This window comes from Brachyhypopomus gauderio, chromosome 20, assembly GCF_052324685.1.
Source record: "Brachyhypopomus gauderio isolate BG-103 chromosome 20, BGAUD_0.2, whole genome shotgun sequence".
Lineage (NCBI taxonomy): Eukaryota > Metazoa > Chordata > Actinopteri > Gymnotiformes > Hypopomidae > Brachyhypopomus > Brachyhypopomus gauderio.
In genome coordinates this window covers 14,296,906-14,310,440 of record NC_135230.1, presented here as the reverse complement: position 1 = coordinate 14,310,440, position 13,535 = coordinate 14,296,906, and the positions used below count along the sequence as shown (strand labels likewise).

Genomic DNA, 13,535 nt, shown 5'->3' with positions numbered 1-13,535 from the left:
TGTGTAAATGTAGACCTGGTAGGTCTTATAAAAACCTGTATAATAGTCATTTCAGTGCAGACCCTCTCAACCAGATTCCTTACATGTCTGTATGTGTAGGATTATCCAATAAAAGTTCTACTCCGTGCTCCGACACGCAAGACATCCAAACAATGTGTCCTCCGTGCACATCACGTGTGTCCGAGCAAGTCACGTGTGTCCTCTGAGCGAGTCACGTATGTTCTGTATGTCTGCATATACTCATCAGTGCTCTCTCTACTCTATGCTGCAGGTAGAGGCAATGGCGACTCAGATCAGATTGCAGACAACGATCGGATGTTTGGCTAACGTCACATGATTGTTTATGTTAATGCTGATTTGCAGTTGCACACCAAGTGACATTTGCGAACATTTCTGTATGATGCTCTTTGTTGACATTGTCTAAATGCAACACTGCGTGTCCATGCTAGTTAAACAAACGAAAGTGTTTCAACATTTGCCAAATACAGATTCAATATTTTAGCTAAACATCTATATTGCACCATGAAAATAGTCAAAAGTAAAACATTTACAAAACAATTAATACACAACTACACTGGCCTAGGTGTAGCCCTGCTGATCAGGTGTATGGCTACTGCTAAACCTCCCGAAACGTCCTGCATATGTTTCAACCTTGACCCATGTAGAATCAAAGTGGCAAAGGATTAAAGAAAAATGAAATAGCATGCAGGAACTGCTAACAGATCTTCTCACCAGAGCTGCAAGACACCTACGGTGTCAACATCGCCTGACCAGTTCCCTTGTAGATGGCAGCGATGAACTCTATGGTCAGTCTTACGAAAGATTTAATGATGCAACAACGAATGTGCTGACAGTTGACCTGAAATATCAACGGTTTGAACTATGCGGCTCTCATACAGAACCTTTATTTCAGGGTTGAAACCAAAGAGAGGAATTGCTTTCAGTCATTTACAATACCCCGCATTCCTGGAGTGGTGTCAGTTTGGTCCAAACATGCACTATTCAATGCTCAAACCAGAAGTCAGGAATGCCGGTTACATAACAGGGGCTTGCTGAAGATGGGTAGTAAAAAAACAAAAGCAAAAGAATTAGAGGAAAAGCTGAAATCTTAAACGCAGCAGTGAGATTGAGGGTCGGGGCCCAAAGTGAGTTCTAAATTACCGACATTCCTCAAGTGAGCACTTGTGATGCATTCCGTTCACGTCATTCGTGTTACGCTTTTCTTCCTGCTTCAGCCAGGCCGGGTTGCTTGCCTTGGTGCGGCTTATGTCATCGTGTTAGATTTCCAACCACTGGTGTAACGCGCTCATTACGGAGATGACGTGATTGTGATGCAATGTTTACTACCATATAAAGTAATGTGCTGGCTGTTGATAGGCTGCTGGGAACAGCTGCTGGGCTGAATTTGGTGGTTGCATGCTTGTTAGACATGCGCTAAACAAATTTGTTTTTGTGGGTTTATGGGTTGGCTGAGCATTTTATGGTTATGTTTACATAGCATAATCTTTGGGTCCCAATCAGGAGTGAAGGAGTATGAATACCAGTGGCGGGAAAGCTGATCACCATGTTTCCTGATTGGACGCTGCAAAAGCAGCAGTTTCTGGGTGGCCAATAACAAATGAGGCTCAGCTCTAATCCCGTCCCAACAAGTGGGTATCTAAATCTGAGAGAGAGCGAGAGAGAGAGAAAGAGAGGATGAAAAAGAGACAAGGATCCAACAGGAGAGCAGATGTCTGTGAATATCTTGGCAAAATTGTAAAGCTCCTCTTGGTGCCACCCAAGCAGAAACAACAAAGCCCAGAGAGTAGAACAGGTGGTTTATGGGTTCATTCAGTACACCAAGTCTCTCAGTAATCCTTCAGCACTCTCACAGTCTCCAAGGACAGGACTGAAGGAGGGAGCTCAAATGTAGGTTTTTGCCTTTGGAAAGTTTATGCCGTGCAGAAATGAGCACCCGCCCACACACACACACACACACACACACACACACACACACACACACGTGCGTATGTGTGCACTCGTGAAAGTGACCTGCAGGGTAGGACCATTTTCCGTAGCTGTTAGCAGAATGCCATATTAGGACATGAAAGGGTCATTTTTCCACTGCAGGAATCCCAGAATACAGCTCTTATCATCCATTGTGCTGGTAAAAAAAAGATTCTTCTGCTCATGACCAAATGCCACAGCTGAGCAAAGCAAGTGTGTGTGTGTGTGGGGGGGGGGGGGGGGGGGGGGGGGGGTGGAATATAAGCTGAACCCACTGTCAACATCTCGTCCTCGTCAACCACCTATGAAGTGGTCACTGGTTTCTTCAGCTGTGTGAAGATGGTCAGATCACTGCACCAAATGAAAGAGGCTCCCTCACAACAAGGAGCTCCTCACTAACCCGTCCAGAAATGTGGTGCCGAGACGGCGGGAGCGAACCACACACGGAGGGAGTCCCATGCCCGTTTGGCGGAGGCAGTTCTGGGGTAGATATGAACACCGGGTCTTGGGGCGTTCCTGGCAGGACAAGCACAAAACCAACAGCCAAGAGGAACCACGGAGAGAGGGAAGGGATGGAGATCCTGCCATCTTACTGCTTGCTCCTTCAGTACATGATGCTACGCGTTTAGAAACATCCCTGTGCATATGAGCCCAATCCAGAGGGCAGGGACGATGAGGGTTCTTGGAACGGTGGTAAGAGCCTTGGTGCTGTATTGCGTCTGCTTTCACGTTACTTGATCTGTAGGGGACCTGAAAAGCAGAACATGGAGCAGTGAGCCCGCCTGGAGTTCTTGTTGGTACTCTGCTACTGAACAGGGACTCTGCCTGGAACAGAGCCTGGCCACAAACTCCACCCTGATGCAGATGGTGAAGCACCGCCTTCGGGTTCTCTGATGAAGTTGGGAGAGTTGTCCAGCAGCAGAGAGAAGCAGGACACCAGAGTGGTTCTGCAGGCTTTGACCCTCCCCATAACCCCTCAGATCCATCCCTCCCCACGGGCCGGGGTGATGACGAAGCCACTTTAGGGTGTCCAGATAGGCAGTTCTGTTCAGCGAAGAAGAGTTCGCGATGAATCACAAACCCCTCGGATCTATGCAGATCCACCATTTACCTCAGTGGTGAGGTGACACAAAACCCCATGAGCCTACTGCGAGGTTTGTGCACTCAGCAGCCGGGGTATCCAAGCTCACGGAGACTCTCTCTCTCTCTCTCTCTCTCTCTCTCTTGCTACTCTCTCTCCTCTATGAAAAGGCCATCCATGGTGTGGAGCGCGCCAAGCCCCTACTGTGGACATCCCAGTGCAGCCATCTGGGCTATCGTGACTTCAGCCCAGTCTGGACTGCTCTCAGTTCTCCACTCATGCTCCTCAGGTGGACGCCATAGGGAGGGAGAGGGCGTGTCTTCGCTCTCCAGAATTAGAATAAATTGGAATGAATTAGAATTAGAGTGAAGCGTAGGCAGAGCTCAGTGTGGAGGGGACTGAAAGGTGGATGGGAGACGCAGAGGGGCAGCTACGAGGTGGAGACAGCCATCTTCACAGTGACACAGGAAGACCATGTGCAGCACTGGGAGAGACAACCTGTGGACTTTACGTTAAGCAGGGAGGTGAACAAGAGGTTAATAAGGTTAAGTTGATTGGGAACGGTGTGTGTGTGTGGGACAGTGGGCGTGTCCCTTGGGCGGGGTGCCTTGAAACCTTCAATTATCTATTGTATTACATTTCCTGATCATTGTTATCCTGATGGAAATAGAAGGCTATTAAATTCATGTGAATGGATCAGAAATAAACGAATCCATAATCACATGTTCATTTTTCTTTTTATTTCATAAAACCTTCATTACACATACATAATTATTCCTAAAATTCTGTGTGTCATATGAGCCACATAAAAATGATAGTTCCAGAGATATTTTTGTTGTAGTCCAATAATTAATATTTCAGAGAATTTACTAAACTCCAATCAAGCCTCAAATGTCAAACAAGCTTCTCTCTGTACTGGACAGAAAGGTCCAAATTCTCCACCTGTAGTTTACGGATCACACTTCCACAGCATGCGTGACCCCAGCGGCCTTGCAGCGTACGCCAGGACGCCAGGACGCCACGCCAGGACGGACGACGCGTTTCCTCTCAACGCGGTGACATCCTTTGCCTCGGCGTTTGCTTGCGAAGGCCAGATTTTCAAATGAGGACTCCGGCAGCAAAGAGTCTGAACTGAAATGGTGCAATAACGGTGACAGGTTGGAGGATTACTGTGGTCAAATCATCAGGGCGTTTAGAGGAATGAGAGTAGTCTTGTTTTCTGTGGCTCAAGGGCACGTCTTAGACTGTTTGGCTTATGAGTCTTTACTGACTACAGTCTTCTTGGAATGTTAATGTTTAGTTTTGAAAGCTGAGGAATTTCATGAGCTGTGTTTCCCTCCCCACATTCAAGACTTGGGTTTAAAGTTGAGTTACTCCAAGAATCTCACTATGGTAGACATTACAAAAGATGGAACTACCATTTTCAGAATGAGTAATTCCTGTTATAGAGGTCACTTGAGGCAAAAAAACAAAAAAAACAAAAATGTACTGAACACTATCCCTTTAAGAAACATATTTTCAAATGAAAATGTTTATTGAAAATGTTTATTGCCAGTGCAACTTAGGGCTGCAATCACATTTAAATGTTCAAGATATGCCGCGCGTGTCCCTTATACGCACGTTTGTTAGTAACACGTCCCAACGCGCAGCACACGTGTACTATGCTTTCTGTACGCGGCTGGTGCGTGTCACAAAAACAGCGCAACAAGCAAAAGAAGAAGAAGGACACGAAGAACTAGAAGAGGAACATATAGAACCAGAAGCCCTCTCAACCATCTCCACAGTCATAAGACTCGAGGGAAGAGAAGCGCAGGACCACTTCTGCATTCGCTACACTGACAGGGGAAGCAGGCGGCCCGGTTTCCTGGCTTAGTCAAGGCTGCAAAAAAACAACAGACTACCCCTTTTGCACAAGCCTGAGATCAGTTCTTTGGTTTCTGTCATAATGGTTGATGTCAGGGATTGACCAAAGGGAGCTGATCACAGATCAGTAGACGAGGAACCAGTTCCACAGCATCTACTGATTATATTTGTGTCTGTGCTCCTTTGTATGGAGAGGTGAAAGGGCTAGACACACAGACAGGCCTAATGTACCGTGATATTCAAAGAGTGCATTGTGGGTGTTCCCTCTTTTCTCTGCCTTTGTGTGCCATTTTTGTGCATTGGATAGAATTACACAGGGGCCCAATGTTAGTGGGTGTGTGTGTTTTAGCATAGAATATTTCATCCATAATAATAATGCGGAATAATAATATAATATGGAAACATCTTCAGTTGGCATTGTCCTTCCTGTTATTTCATCCTTGTGCGGCTGACAGAAAGTATTCGGACATTTATTTTTGTGCTGGAGATTTTCTAAATTGCTTTCTCCAGAATCACGGGTCAGGCTCTGATCTGAAATGTCCTCACGGTCTTCGGTCTGCAGCAGTGTTTCTCCCTCTTTTTTATGGACATGTGTGTGTGTGTGTGTGTGTGTGTGTGGAGGTCATGTCTGGCGTTCTCATATTGCTTGCACCCTTGGCCTGATAAAACCTCCCTCCTCTCCGTCATGCTGCCATATATGGACCATAACTGGCTACTCTGCCTCGCACGTGGACACCATGCTGGTGAGTTCTACCAATAAAAGGACCCCCCCCCCCTCACAAAAAAAGTAAAAATCCATAAATTCGCATGCTGGAGTGTGTCTGTGGTCGGCTGCTCAGCTGATGAAAAGGCTTTGGCCAAACGAGTGACATCATATTTTCCCTCCTGTGTCCTTTTTTTTTTTTTCGTTCTTTATCCTGGTGCTGTTTATGTGTAGATGAGGGATTATGTAAGCGAAGTGTCTCGCTCGGTCTGTGTTTCTGTGGGTCAAAGTGACGGTGAATCACACTAACCCCCCCCCCCCCCCCCCCCCCCCTCCACCCCATGTAGACAGCAGCTCTGTTCTGGCTGGCTGTCTTGCCGGCTGTTAGACACTTAACATTATTTTAAATTAGAGCTGCATCTAATCTCCAACCCGCTCCCACTTCAGAAGATGGTCTGATTATCTGTGTATTTCTTCACTTTGCGTAACTGCGTGTTAGACGTAAGGACGGCATTAGGAAAGGAATCCTGGTTAAAGCAGCTCTGCTCTTTGAGTGAGCGTGTGCATGTCACGCGTGTGTTGGCATAGCTACGGTCACGCATGTGTTTGCATAGTTAACTTTGTGAGCTTTGCGAAGACACTGCCCAGTGTTGCAGAGTCAATCCCTATGGAGATTGTATGGATTTGTCAGCCAGTGCGGTCATCTGGCTGAGGCTCGGGGTGGTTCCCACAGCCTGGTCTTCACCTCTGCAGACTCCGTGTTAGGAGTCATCCCACGTCCACGCTCAAGAGTGCGAACTCACACCTCCCATGACACAAGGCCCCAGCCGCCTGCTGTGAGCTTTTGTCATAGGACGGCTGGCGAAGCAAAAATAAATAAATTGGAGTGAACTCTCTCTCTCTCTTTCTGTCTTCCTCAGGCTTGCTTCATCATGACTCCCTCCTCCATTCTTTCTCTCCTCCCCACCCTCTCTTTCACTGTTTCTCTCTCTCTCTCTCTCTCTCCCTCCCTCCCTCTCTCCCTCCCCCAGGGCTATGATACAGCAGGGTCTGTGCTGAATACAGCAGGGTCTGTGCTCATGCTCGCCCCTTAGACATACAGATGGGCAAAAGAGACAGTGAAAGGCAGAAAGCGAGAGAGAAAGAGAGAGAGAAAGACAAAGAGAGGGGGAGAGAAAGACAGAGGGGGGCAGACAGAAAGGCAAAAAGAGAGGGGAAGAACAGGAATGTGTACACTGTTGTGAAATCTGAAGGAGGAGGAGGTGGGGGAGGAGTTGACTGCTGGGTCTCCCAGGAGGCCCCCCCCCCTCCTTCACTGCCCCGCCCTTCTCCACTGCCCCCTGCTCCCTCAGCTAACGGAAATTACAGACGAATTAAAAAGAAAAAAAAGTTAAGTAACTCGTACATTCCCTGAGCTCTGAGAGAGGCTGGAAGATAAACAAGTAAACAAGTGAAAGAGGAGAGTACTTATAATGTCTCCGTTCAGGCTCAGCGGAAAACGCTGATTTCATTTCAGTCGCTGTTAGCCAAGCAGGTCTCTCCAACATTGAATATCTGCATGGCTCATGCTTTGTATCTTTTCAATCGCACTCAGAAGTTTAAGCGTCCCAGGCAGACTGCTAACGCTGCCCTGAGCTTCTTCACATGGCAAGGCGCTCGTTACCAAACATCGTTGTGTCTCATCTGAGGCGCACCTGCTGATCTGGTGTTATAGTTAATGCCACTGAAGCCCGGTTGACAAAGCTCTTCCTCTATCCCACCCTTTGTCTGCTCTACAGTCATAACAGTCCGCTGCATGAGGTTCCATGTGGGCGGGGCTATCTGGAGATGTAGTGGTGTTATTGTAAGTGCCATAACAGCATTTGGCAAGTTCACAGCCACATTTACATGCTGCAGACCTACATACATCACATCGCCATGGATACAATGTCAAAACAATACGTCATAAGTAGCACATGGCGTTATTCTTTGGAAGTGCTGTGTGATGAATGTGAGATTACAGACGAAGGTGTGCGATGTGAGATTACAACATCGTGAAAACACTGCGAGTGTATCGGAGACACAACCCAGACCCAACGCAAGGCAGGCTGAACATTCCTTTCATTTAATTACTGTGTTGCGACCACTCTCCCAGTACAGGAAAGTCACACAGTAATGAAAGATTAGTGCGATCGCCTTCTCCTTCCTTCTACCAGCGCGTGATTGGACGGCTGTTTCCCGCCCTCTTTTGTGTCTTCTCAAGAACTTCTCAGAAAGCCGTGTCGAAGGGGGGGGGACAAAAATCCCTGTGATTCGCTACATTATGAACACAGCCGTCCTGTCTCACTCTCATGCCCAGACATGGGCGCGCACACACACACACACACAATTCACTCAGCCGCGTGGGCCAAGACACCTCCCTTCCCCCCAGCAGTCCTCGGTCGACTCTTGGGGGGGGGGGGGGGGGGGGGGGTCAGCGCTCATAAACAGCCCAGCCTAGAGCGGCTGCGTGAAGGGAATTCCAAGATGCGTGGCCCCAGAAACACGAGGTACGGCCCCCCCCTTTCCACCACAGCGGGGACCACGACACACAGCGGAGCGTGAGCGAGGACAGCCTCACACGCACGATACGACTGCAAAATTTGACCGATAAGGACGTTACAGGAACCAATAATAACAGGACACATAATATTTTGAAATCTCTACAGTTTCTAACATAATCATGCCATACCTGATCAGGCTGAAACTCAAACAAACTCTGTTTGGTTAAAAACAAGCACGCCCGTCTTTTCATGTGGGCGGTTTGGAACGCAGAGTTTATGTTTTGGGGTGATGTTTACTTTGCTAATAAACAGTAGGGAGAATTGCACGATTCAGTTTGCAAATGCAAAACTGATATGATGTGATGATAAAGACTATATAAATAGTAATAAGCTTAGGTGTTGGATAACCTTTGCTTTCTCTCCCTCCCTCTCTGGGCTCACAGTAAGGCCTAATAGGAATTCTCAGTTATTTTAACAGAAGTCTTCTGTCTCACTCTTTCTGCCTGCAGACAGATAGACAACTGCCACAAGTAAAATACCTTGCCTTATCTTCACCTTTCACAACCCTCCAGTGAGTCCAACATGTCAGGTTCTGTCTCTTTCTGTCTCTCTCCCCTCGCATTTTTATTAACCTGTGCAGAACACAACCAGTCATGACATCAGTGCCACCATTACCATTCCAACACCACGAAAAACCACCAGTCAGCTGTTCAGGTTTCTGTGGGCACTCAGACACAGATGTCATGCTCACGTATGAACCACCTTAAAATCTAAACCGTTACTGAACAGGCCAAAACCTGCTCATAGAGGTTTCAATATCTAGACAGGAAACACCGTAACAGGGGTACCCTTCCAAAAACATACCACTAATAAAGAAATAACCAGCCCATCTCATCTGACCATCAGATAAACTCAATTGCGTAGGAGACCTGAGAGGTCTACTGCAGCATCGTATTATGCTGACATTTCAGTATCCTGTTTTGTAAAAATAAACCGAAGCCAATTGAGGAAATAAATAAAGGTACTGAAAAATAGTTCACGTTCGACCGAGAAAACACAGATCCGTCATTTATCCTCCGCCGAACAACGTCAGCTTGGTAATCTGCGACGAGAGAGCCACACAAAGAAACCACCAGGGAACCGGAACAATTGAGTATTATTCTAACATGCCTTCAAATAAACGCAGCTCCCACGCTATGTAGGGGCTTGGAGTAGGTTTGCTGATCCGAGAACAGTTTTACAGAGCCCTTCACAATTGCCTGCTTAAAGATTTGGAGAGTGGAAGTTGGTCGCAGATCAGTTTCTGACAGTAATCCACCCGAGTATCGCGCAGTCAAGCAGGAAAAGGCTCTTCCTTGTAACGCGGGGTCGACGTTCCTGAATCGCGATCGCCCTCTTGTGGTTGACCGACGCAACTGTACCCTCAGTAAAATTCCACTTGCACCCTGAAGTCACACATGGGTGAGCACACATTTGACTGCAGAGGTGCAGACATGGTAGTCACCCCACGCCGGCAGCCCTTGAACTCTCAGTAGTAAATATGCCTTGTGGAATAATTCTGAAGGACTCTAGACCTGATAAGAAAACAGAAATTCCCTCAATTCACAACCACAGAGGCCTCGCCCAAACACTACAGATTAGAACTGGGCGTGGGAGTCAACGTGAACAAGTCTCAGCACTGTGTGCGTGTCTACACTTGTGTCTATATTTAAGTGTCCGTGGGCTACTTTGATTGTGTAGAAGATCAGATAACAACCACCACTGCTATACGGTGAAAGGAACGTGTATAAAAAGCTTGTCGTTTTATTTGGTGACTATTGTAGTCATGATGCATATGAACTGCAGAATATTGCCCGCCTTCCTGTTGTGATTTCTCATGCATTAGCAGGAAATCATCGTGGATCTACATGACAAGGTCCCCTGGGTTAGACTAGTCATGAACGCTCCGTTTATTCCTTCATTAGTATGGAGAATAAACTACAGTGACCTAATTTGAGATGAGTGGTATTACAAAACGAACACATAGGCTAACATTACTATTCGTCACAACAAGCTTATTTTCGTAACCAGCAGACATCTACATTTCTACATATGCCTTGCAATATCATAATAACTTCAAATACAATTCAATAAATACACTGTTGAGTAAGTACATATAGATGAGATACAATCGTTCATTTGGAATGCATCATAATCCAGCTATTCGTCCTCCGTGTTATTTGATTTTACTAAATTATGCATAATTAAGGTTGTTGCAGGTTTACCTTTAATTATTCATGCTGTTTCTATTGTCATTTTTAAGGTTAGTTATACACTTAAAGTTGACATATTGCACATAACGATAATATACGCTCTTTATTATTTGATTCACAAAGCAGATGTACGTACAAATAACAAAGTATGTGCTATTTTTTTATAGTTGTATTAGCTACATATCTAAGTTTCATTACTGTATTCTGTCCATTGTGTGATTTCATTTTGACGTGCAACAATGTAACGTTAGATCTACTGCGACATCTAGCGGCCATGTGTAGGTTTTATTTGACGGTGACGAACCATAACAAAGATGGCGAGTTGGATCTACTGAAGTAGGTTTTAACGTATGCTATTAAAAGTTAAAAACGTTAAGCATTTTTACTATGTATAAACGTGTATAGATTATAAGATAATTGGACAGCGTGTAGGCTGTTTATGTACTTGGAGTCTGTGAAAAAATAGCGTAGTACACGGTGTTGACTGAGTCTAAGAGGGCCAGCTACCGTGAAAAGAAACAGAATCGGTACGTATTTGCCATGGACGATTTCTGGGAAGCATTAAAATGACAAGTTTGTGGTTTTGTTTTATATTGCTGAGATGATGGATACTAGAGAAATTACACGTTACGCCACTCAAATAGAGGAACTACGCAAAGACGGCAATTATGAAGACATTTCATCTTTGCTGACAGACCTCTGCAACACTCCTGTCGCCGTAGAGAAGCTTCAGATTACAGCCATTGCAAGAACTCTTCATCAGCTCGTAAAGTCATGTCCAGTAGTTGCTGTTCGTAAAACAGCCAAGGGTCTGCTCTCAAAATGGAAGCAGGTGTACAGTTCACCGTATGAACACAAATGTAACAGAGACACAACTAAGATAAAACAATGTGAACCAGATGACGAAGATACAACTGAAATAAGTGAATCTGTTTCTAGTAGCTCACAACACCAGCACCAGTACCGAACAGTAAACAACAGTGAAAGAGTTACTTGCAACATACATGAGCCCAGTGATGAGAACCAAAATCAAACAAGTCAGACGTGGGGCATAAATGTGCCCTCAGTTCAGCTGTCCCCTGAGGTTGCTACATCATTAAAAGAGGCAGGAGAATTTGTGAAAACACAGAATGCAAAGGGTAATAATGCTGTGTCACATCTGCCAAACTACAATGGCCAGGAGGATTCAGGAAGAACCTCTACAGTTACACCTCAGTGTGACACTGAGAGCACAAACATGAGAGCCAAGTGTGTAGAATTGCTTCTCCAAGCTCTGACCTCAGATCAGGAAGCAGATACCGAAGCTGCAACCAAGCTCTCCACCTTGGCCCACGCCATCGAGAATCACATTCACGCCCTTCACGGCCACAGCCGGCTCAAGTACAAGTCCTGCGTGAGGAGCAGGTTGGCTAACCTGAGGAACCCCAAGAGCCATCACCTTCGCCAGGGCTTGCTGACGGGATCCCTGGCCCCGGAGGCGTTCTCTCGGATGTCTGCGGAGGAAATGGCCGGTGAGGAGCTCCGACAGCTGAGGAAGGGATACACGGCAGCCAGCATCAGCGAGCACCAGCTCCCCCACCGTCCGGAAGGGGCCCGGACCACGAAGGTACGCTGCAGGCGGTGCGAGGCCATGGACTGCAGCGTAACGCAGGTTTCCCGTGGGACGCTCTTCCTGCCGTCCTGGGTGAGGTGTAGCGACACGGACGAGGATGCCATGACCTTTGTGACCTGCGTTCAGTGCGGGGAGCAGTGGTACCACAGTCGCTGGGTGTGCCTTTGAACAGGCCTGCATCACTGTGGAGGCCAGGACTGCAAATCACATTTTGAAAAAATATATATTGATATTAATTTAAAGGTTTGATATTTATTTACTGCTGTTTTTAGTCATTGTGTGTAAATAAATATTTTTATGGATGTGGTGCTCTTTTTTAAAACAAAAATGATCCATGTGCATAACTGAGATCCTTTATGTACACCATAGTCCAAGCAGCTTGTGTTAGATGAACGTTGGATCATACTGTAGCTGTGACCATGTGTACCCCAGAGATCTGAAAGCTGTATTTCAGGAATAGTGAGTAGAATGTAGTCATGTTTTGATTTCCACTTTCTTGCTGATGCAGGACTTCCTCTAAGCAAACCATTACACGAGAAACACAATAACTATGAACTATTCTCAGATCAGCACAAAAAGTGCCACATGCAGCGACCCTGTGACAGGATCTTCTGCCCAAGATGCAGTTCACGGGTGCATTTCCCATCATGCTTCAGTCTAGAATTCCTCACTTAAGCATCCAGCACCTGCGCTTTCAGTGCCTTCAGCAGTGATGAGAGTCTTCTGAAAGGTGACCGTTTAAGAGGACTTAATGAGGGCTAAAAATGTGTTTAATCTTTGGGTTATATCATTTTAAGAGTAATTTTTACACGAATGTAAACTGGAAAATGCTTTGTTGAGAAACCATGTGTGGGTGTGTGCACACAGGGCTGTGATGGCAATTATGATCAATAAATCAAATCCTGCTGATATGCCTATACAGAGATGCAGCAGGAACAATACTAATATAGCTTCATTCATGTGAAGCCATTATTTTTGCTTTACCTACTTTACAGGTTTTAAAGTTTAAGGGTTTATACTTGCAGCTGATATTCATTGCAGTTTTGACACTTCCTTTCTCGTTGTGGAGTCTAGTTGGTTACTTTTATGACTGAAAGTTTACATTTATTATTTTCTTTGCATTAGAGGAGTTGCCATAGTGAACTTGTGAATGATAAATACTGTGTTGTGGTATATTTGTTGGACTTTTACATGGTAAAAGCTGATGAAGACTGATCGCCTCACTTAAATGACTAGCTGTTATAAATAGTGCCACTAACCTTTGTTCGTTATTTCAACAAAGTAAATGCTTAAGGTCATCCATAATCCTAATCTATAGTGTGTATTTGGTCACATGAGTGTCCGGAAACACTGAGGAAATTCCAAAAAATGAGGCGTTTGAAGGATGAAGCCGTCGACACTCGCCGACAAACTTACGGTAATGTGAAATCCTGTTATTTTTTTTTTTCGAAAATGCACATTTTATGTGGCACTCAAAGTCATTTTTGGAAGTTAGCCTCTGTGAAACTTGTCAATA

The 13,535-nt window shown here is 45.6% G+C and overlaps 1 protein-coding gene across 1 annotated transcript; it reads left to right on the top strand.

Annotated features, from left to right (window-relative positions):
• Positions 1 to 10,659: 10,659 nt before the first annotated feature.
• Positions 10,660 to 13,313, top strand: tceanc (transcription elongation factor A N-terminal and central domain containing). Its single transcript, XM_076983169.1, has 2 exons — positions 10,660 to 10,743; positions 11,009 to 13,313. Exon 2 carries the CDS (start codon positions 11,009 to 11,011, stop codon positions 12,185 to 12,187), a length of 1,179 nt encoding a protein of 392 aa, XP_076839284.1. The 5' UTR covers positions 10,660 to 10,743; the 3' UTR covers positions 12,188 to 13,313.
• Positions 13,314 to 13,535: the final 222 nt, after the last annotated feature.

Coding starts and splice junctions, on each gene's coding strand:
- tceanc (XM_076983169.1), top strand. CDS start 11,009: ATGATGGATACTAGAGAAATTACACGTTACGCCACTCAAATAGAGGAA.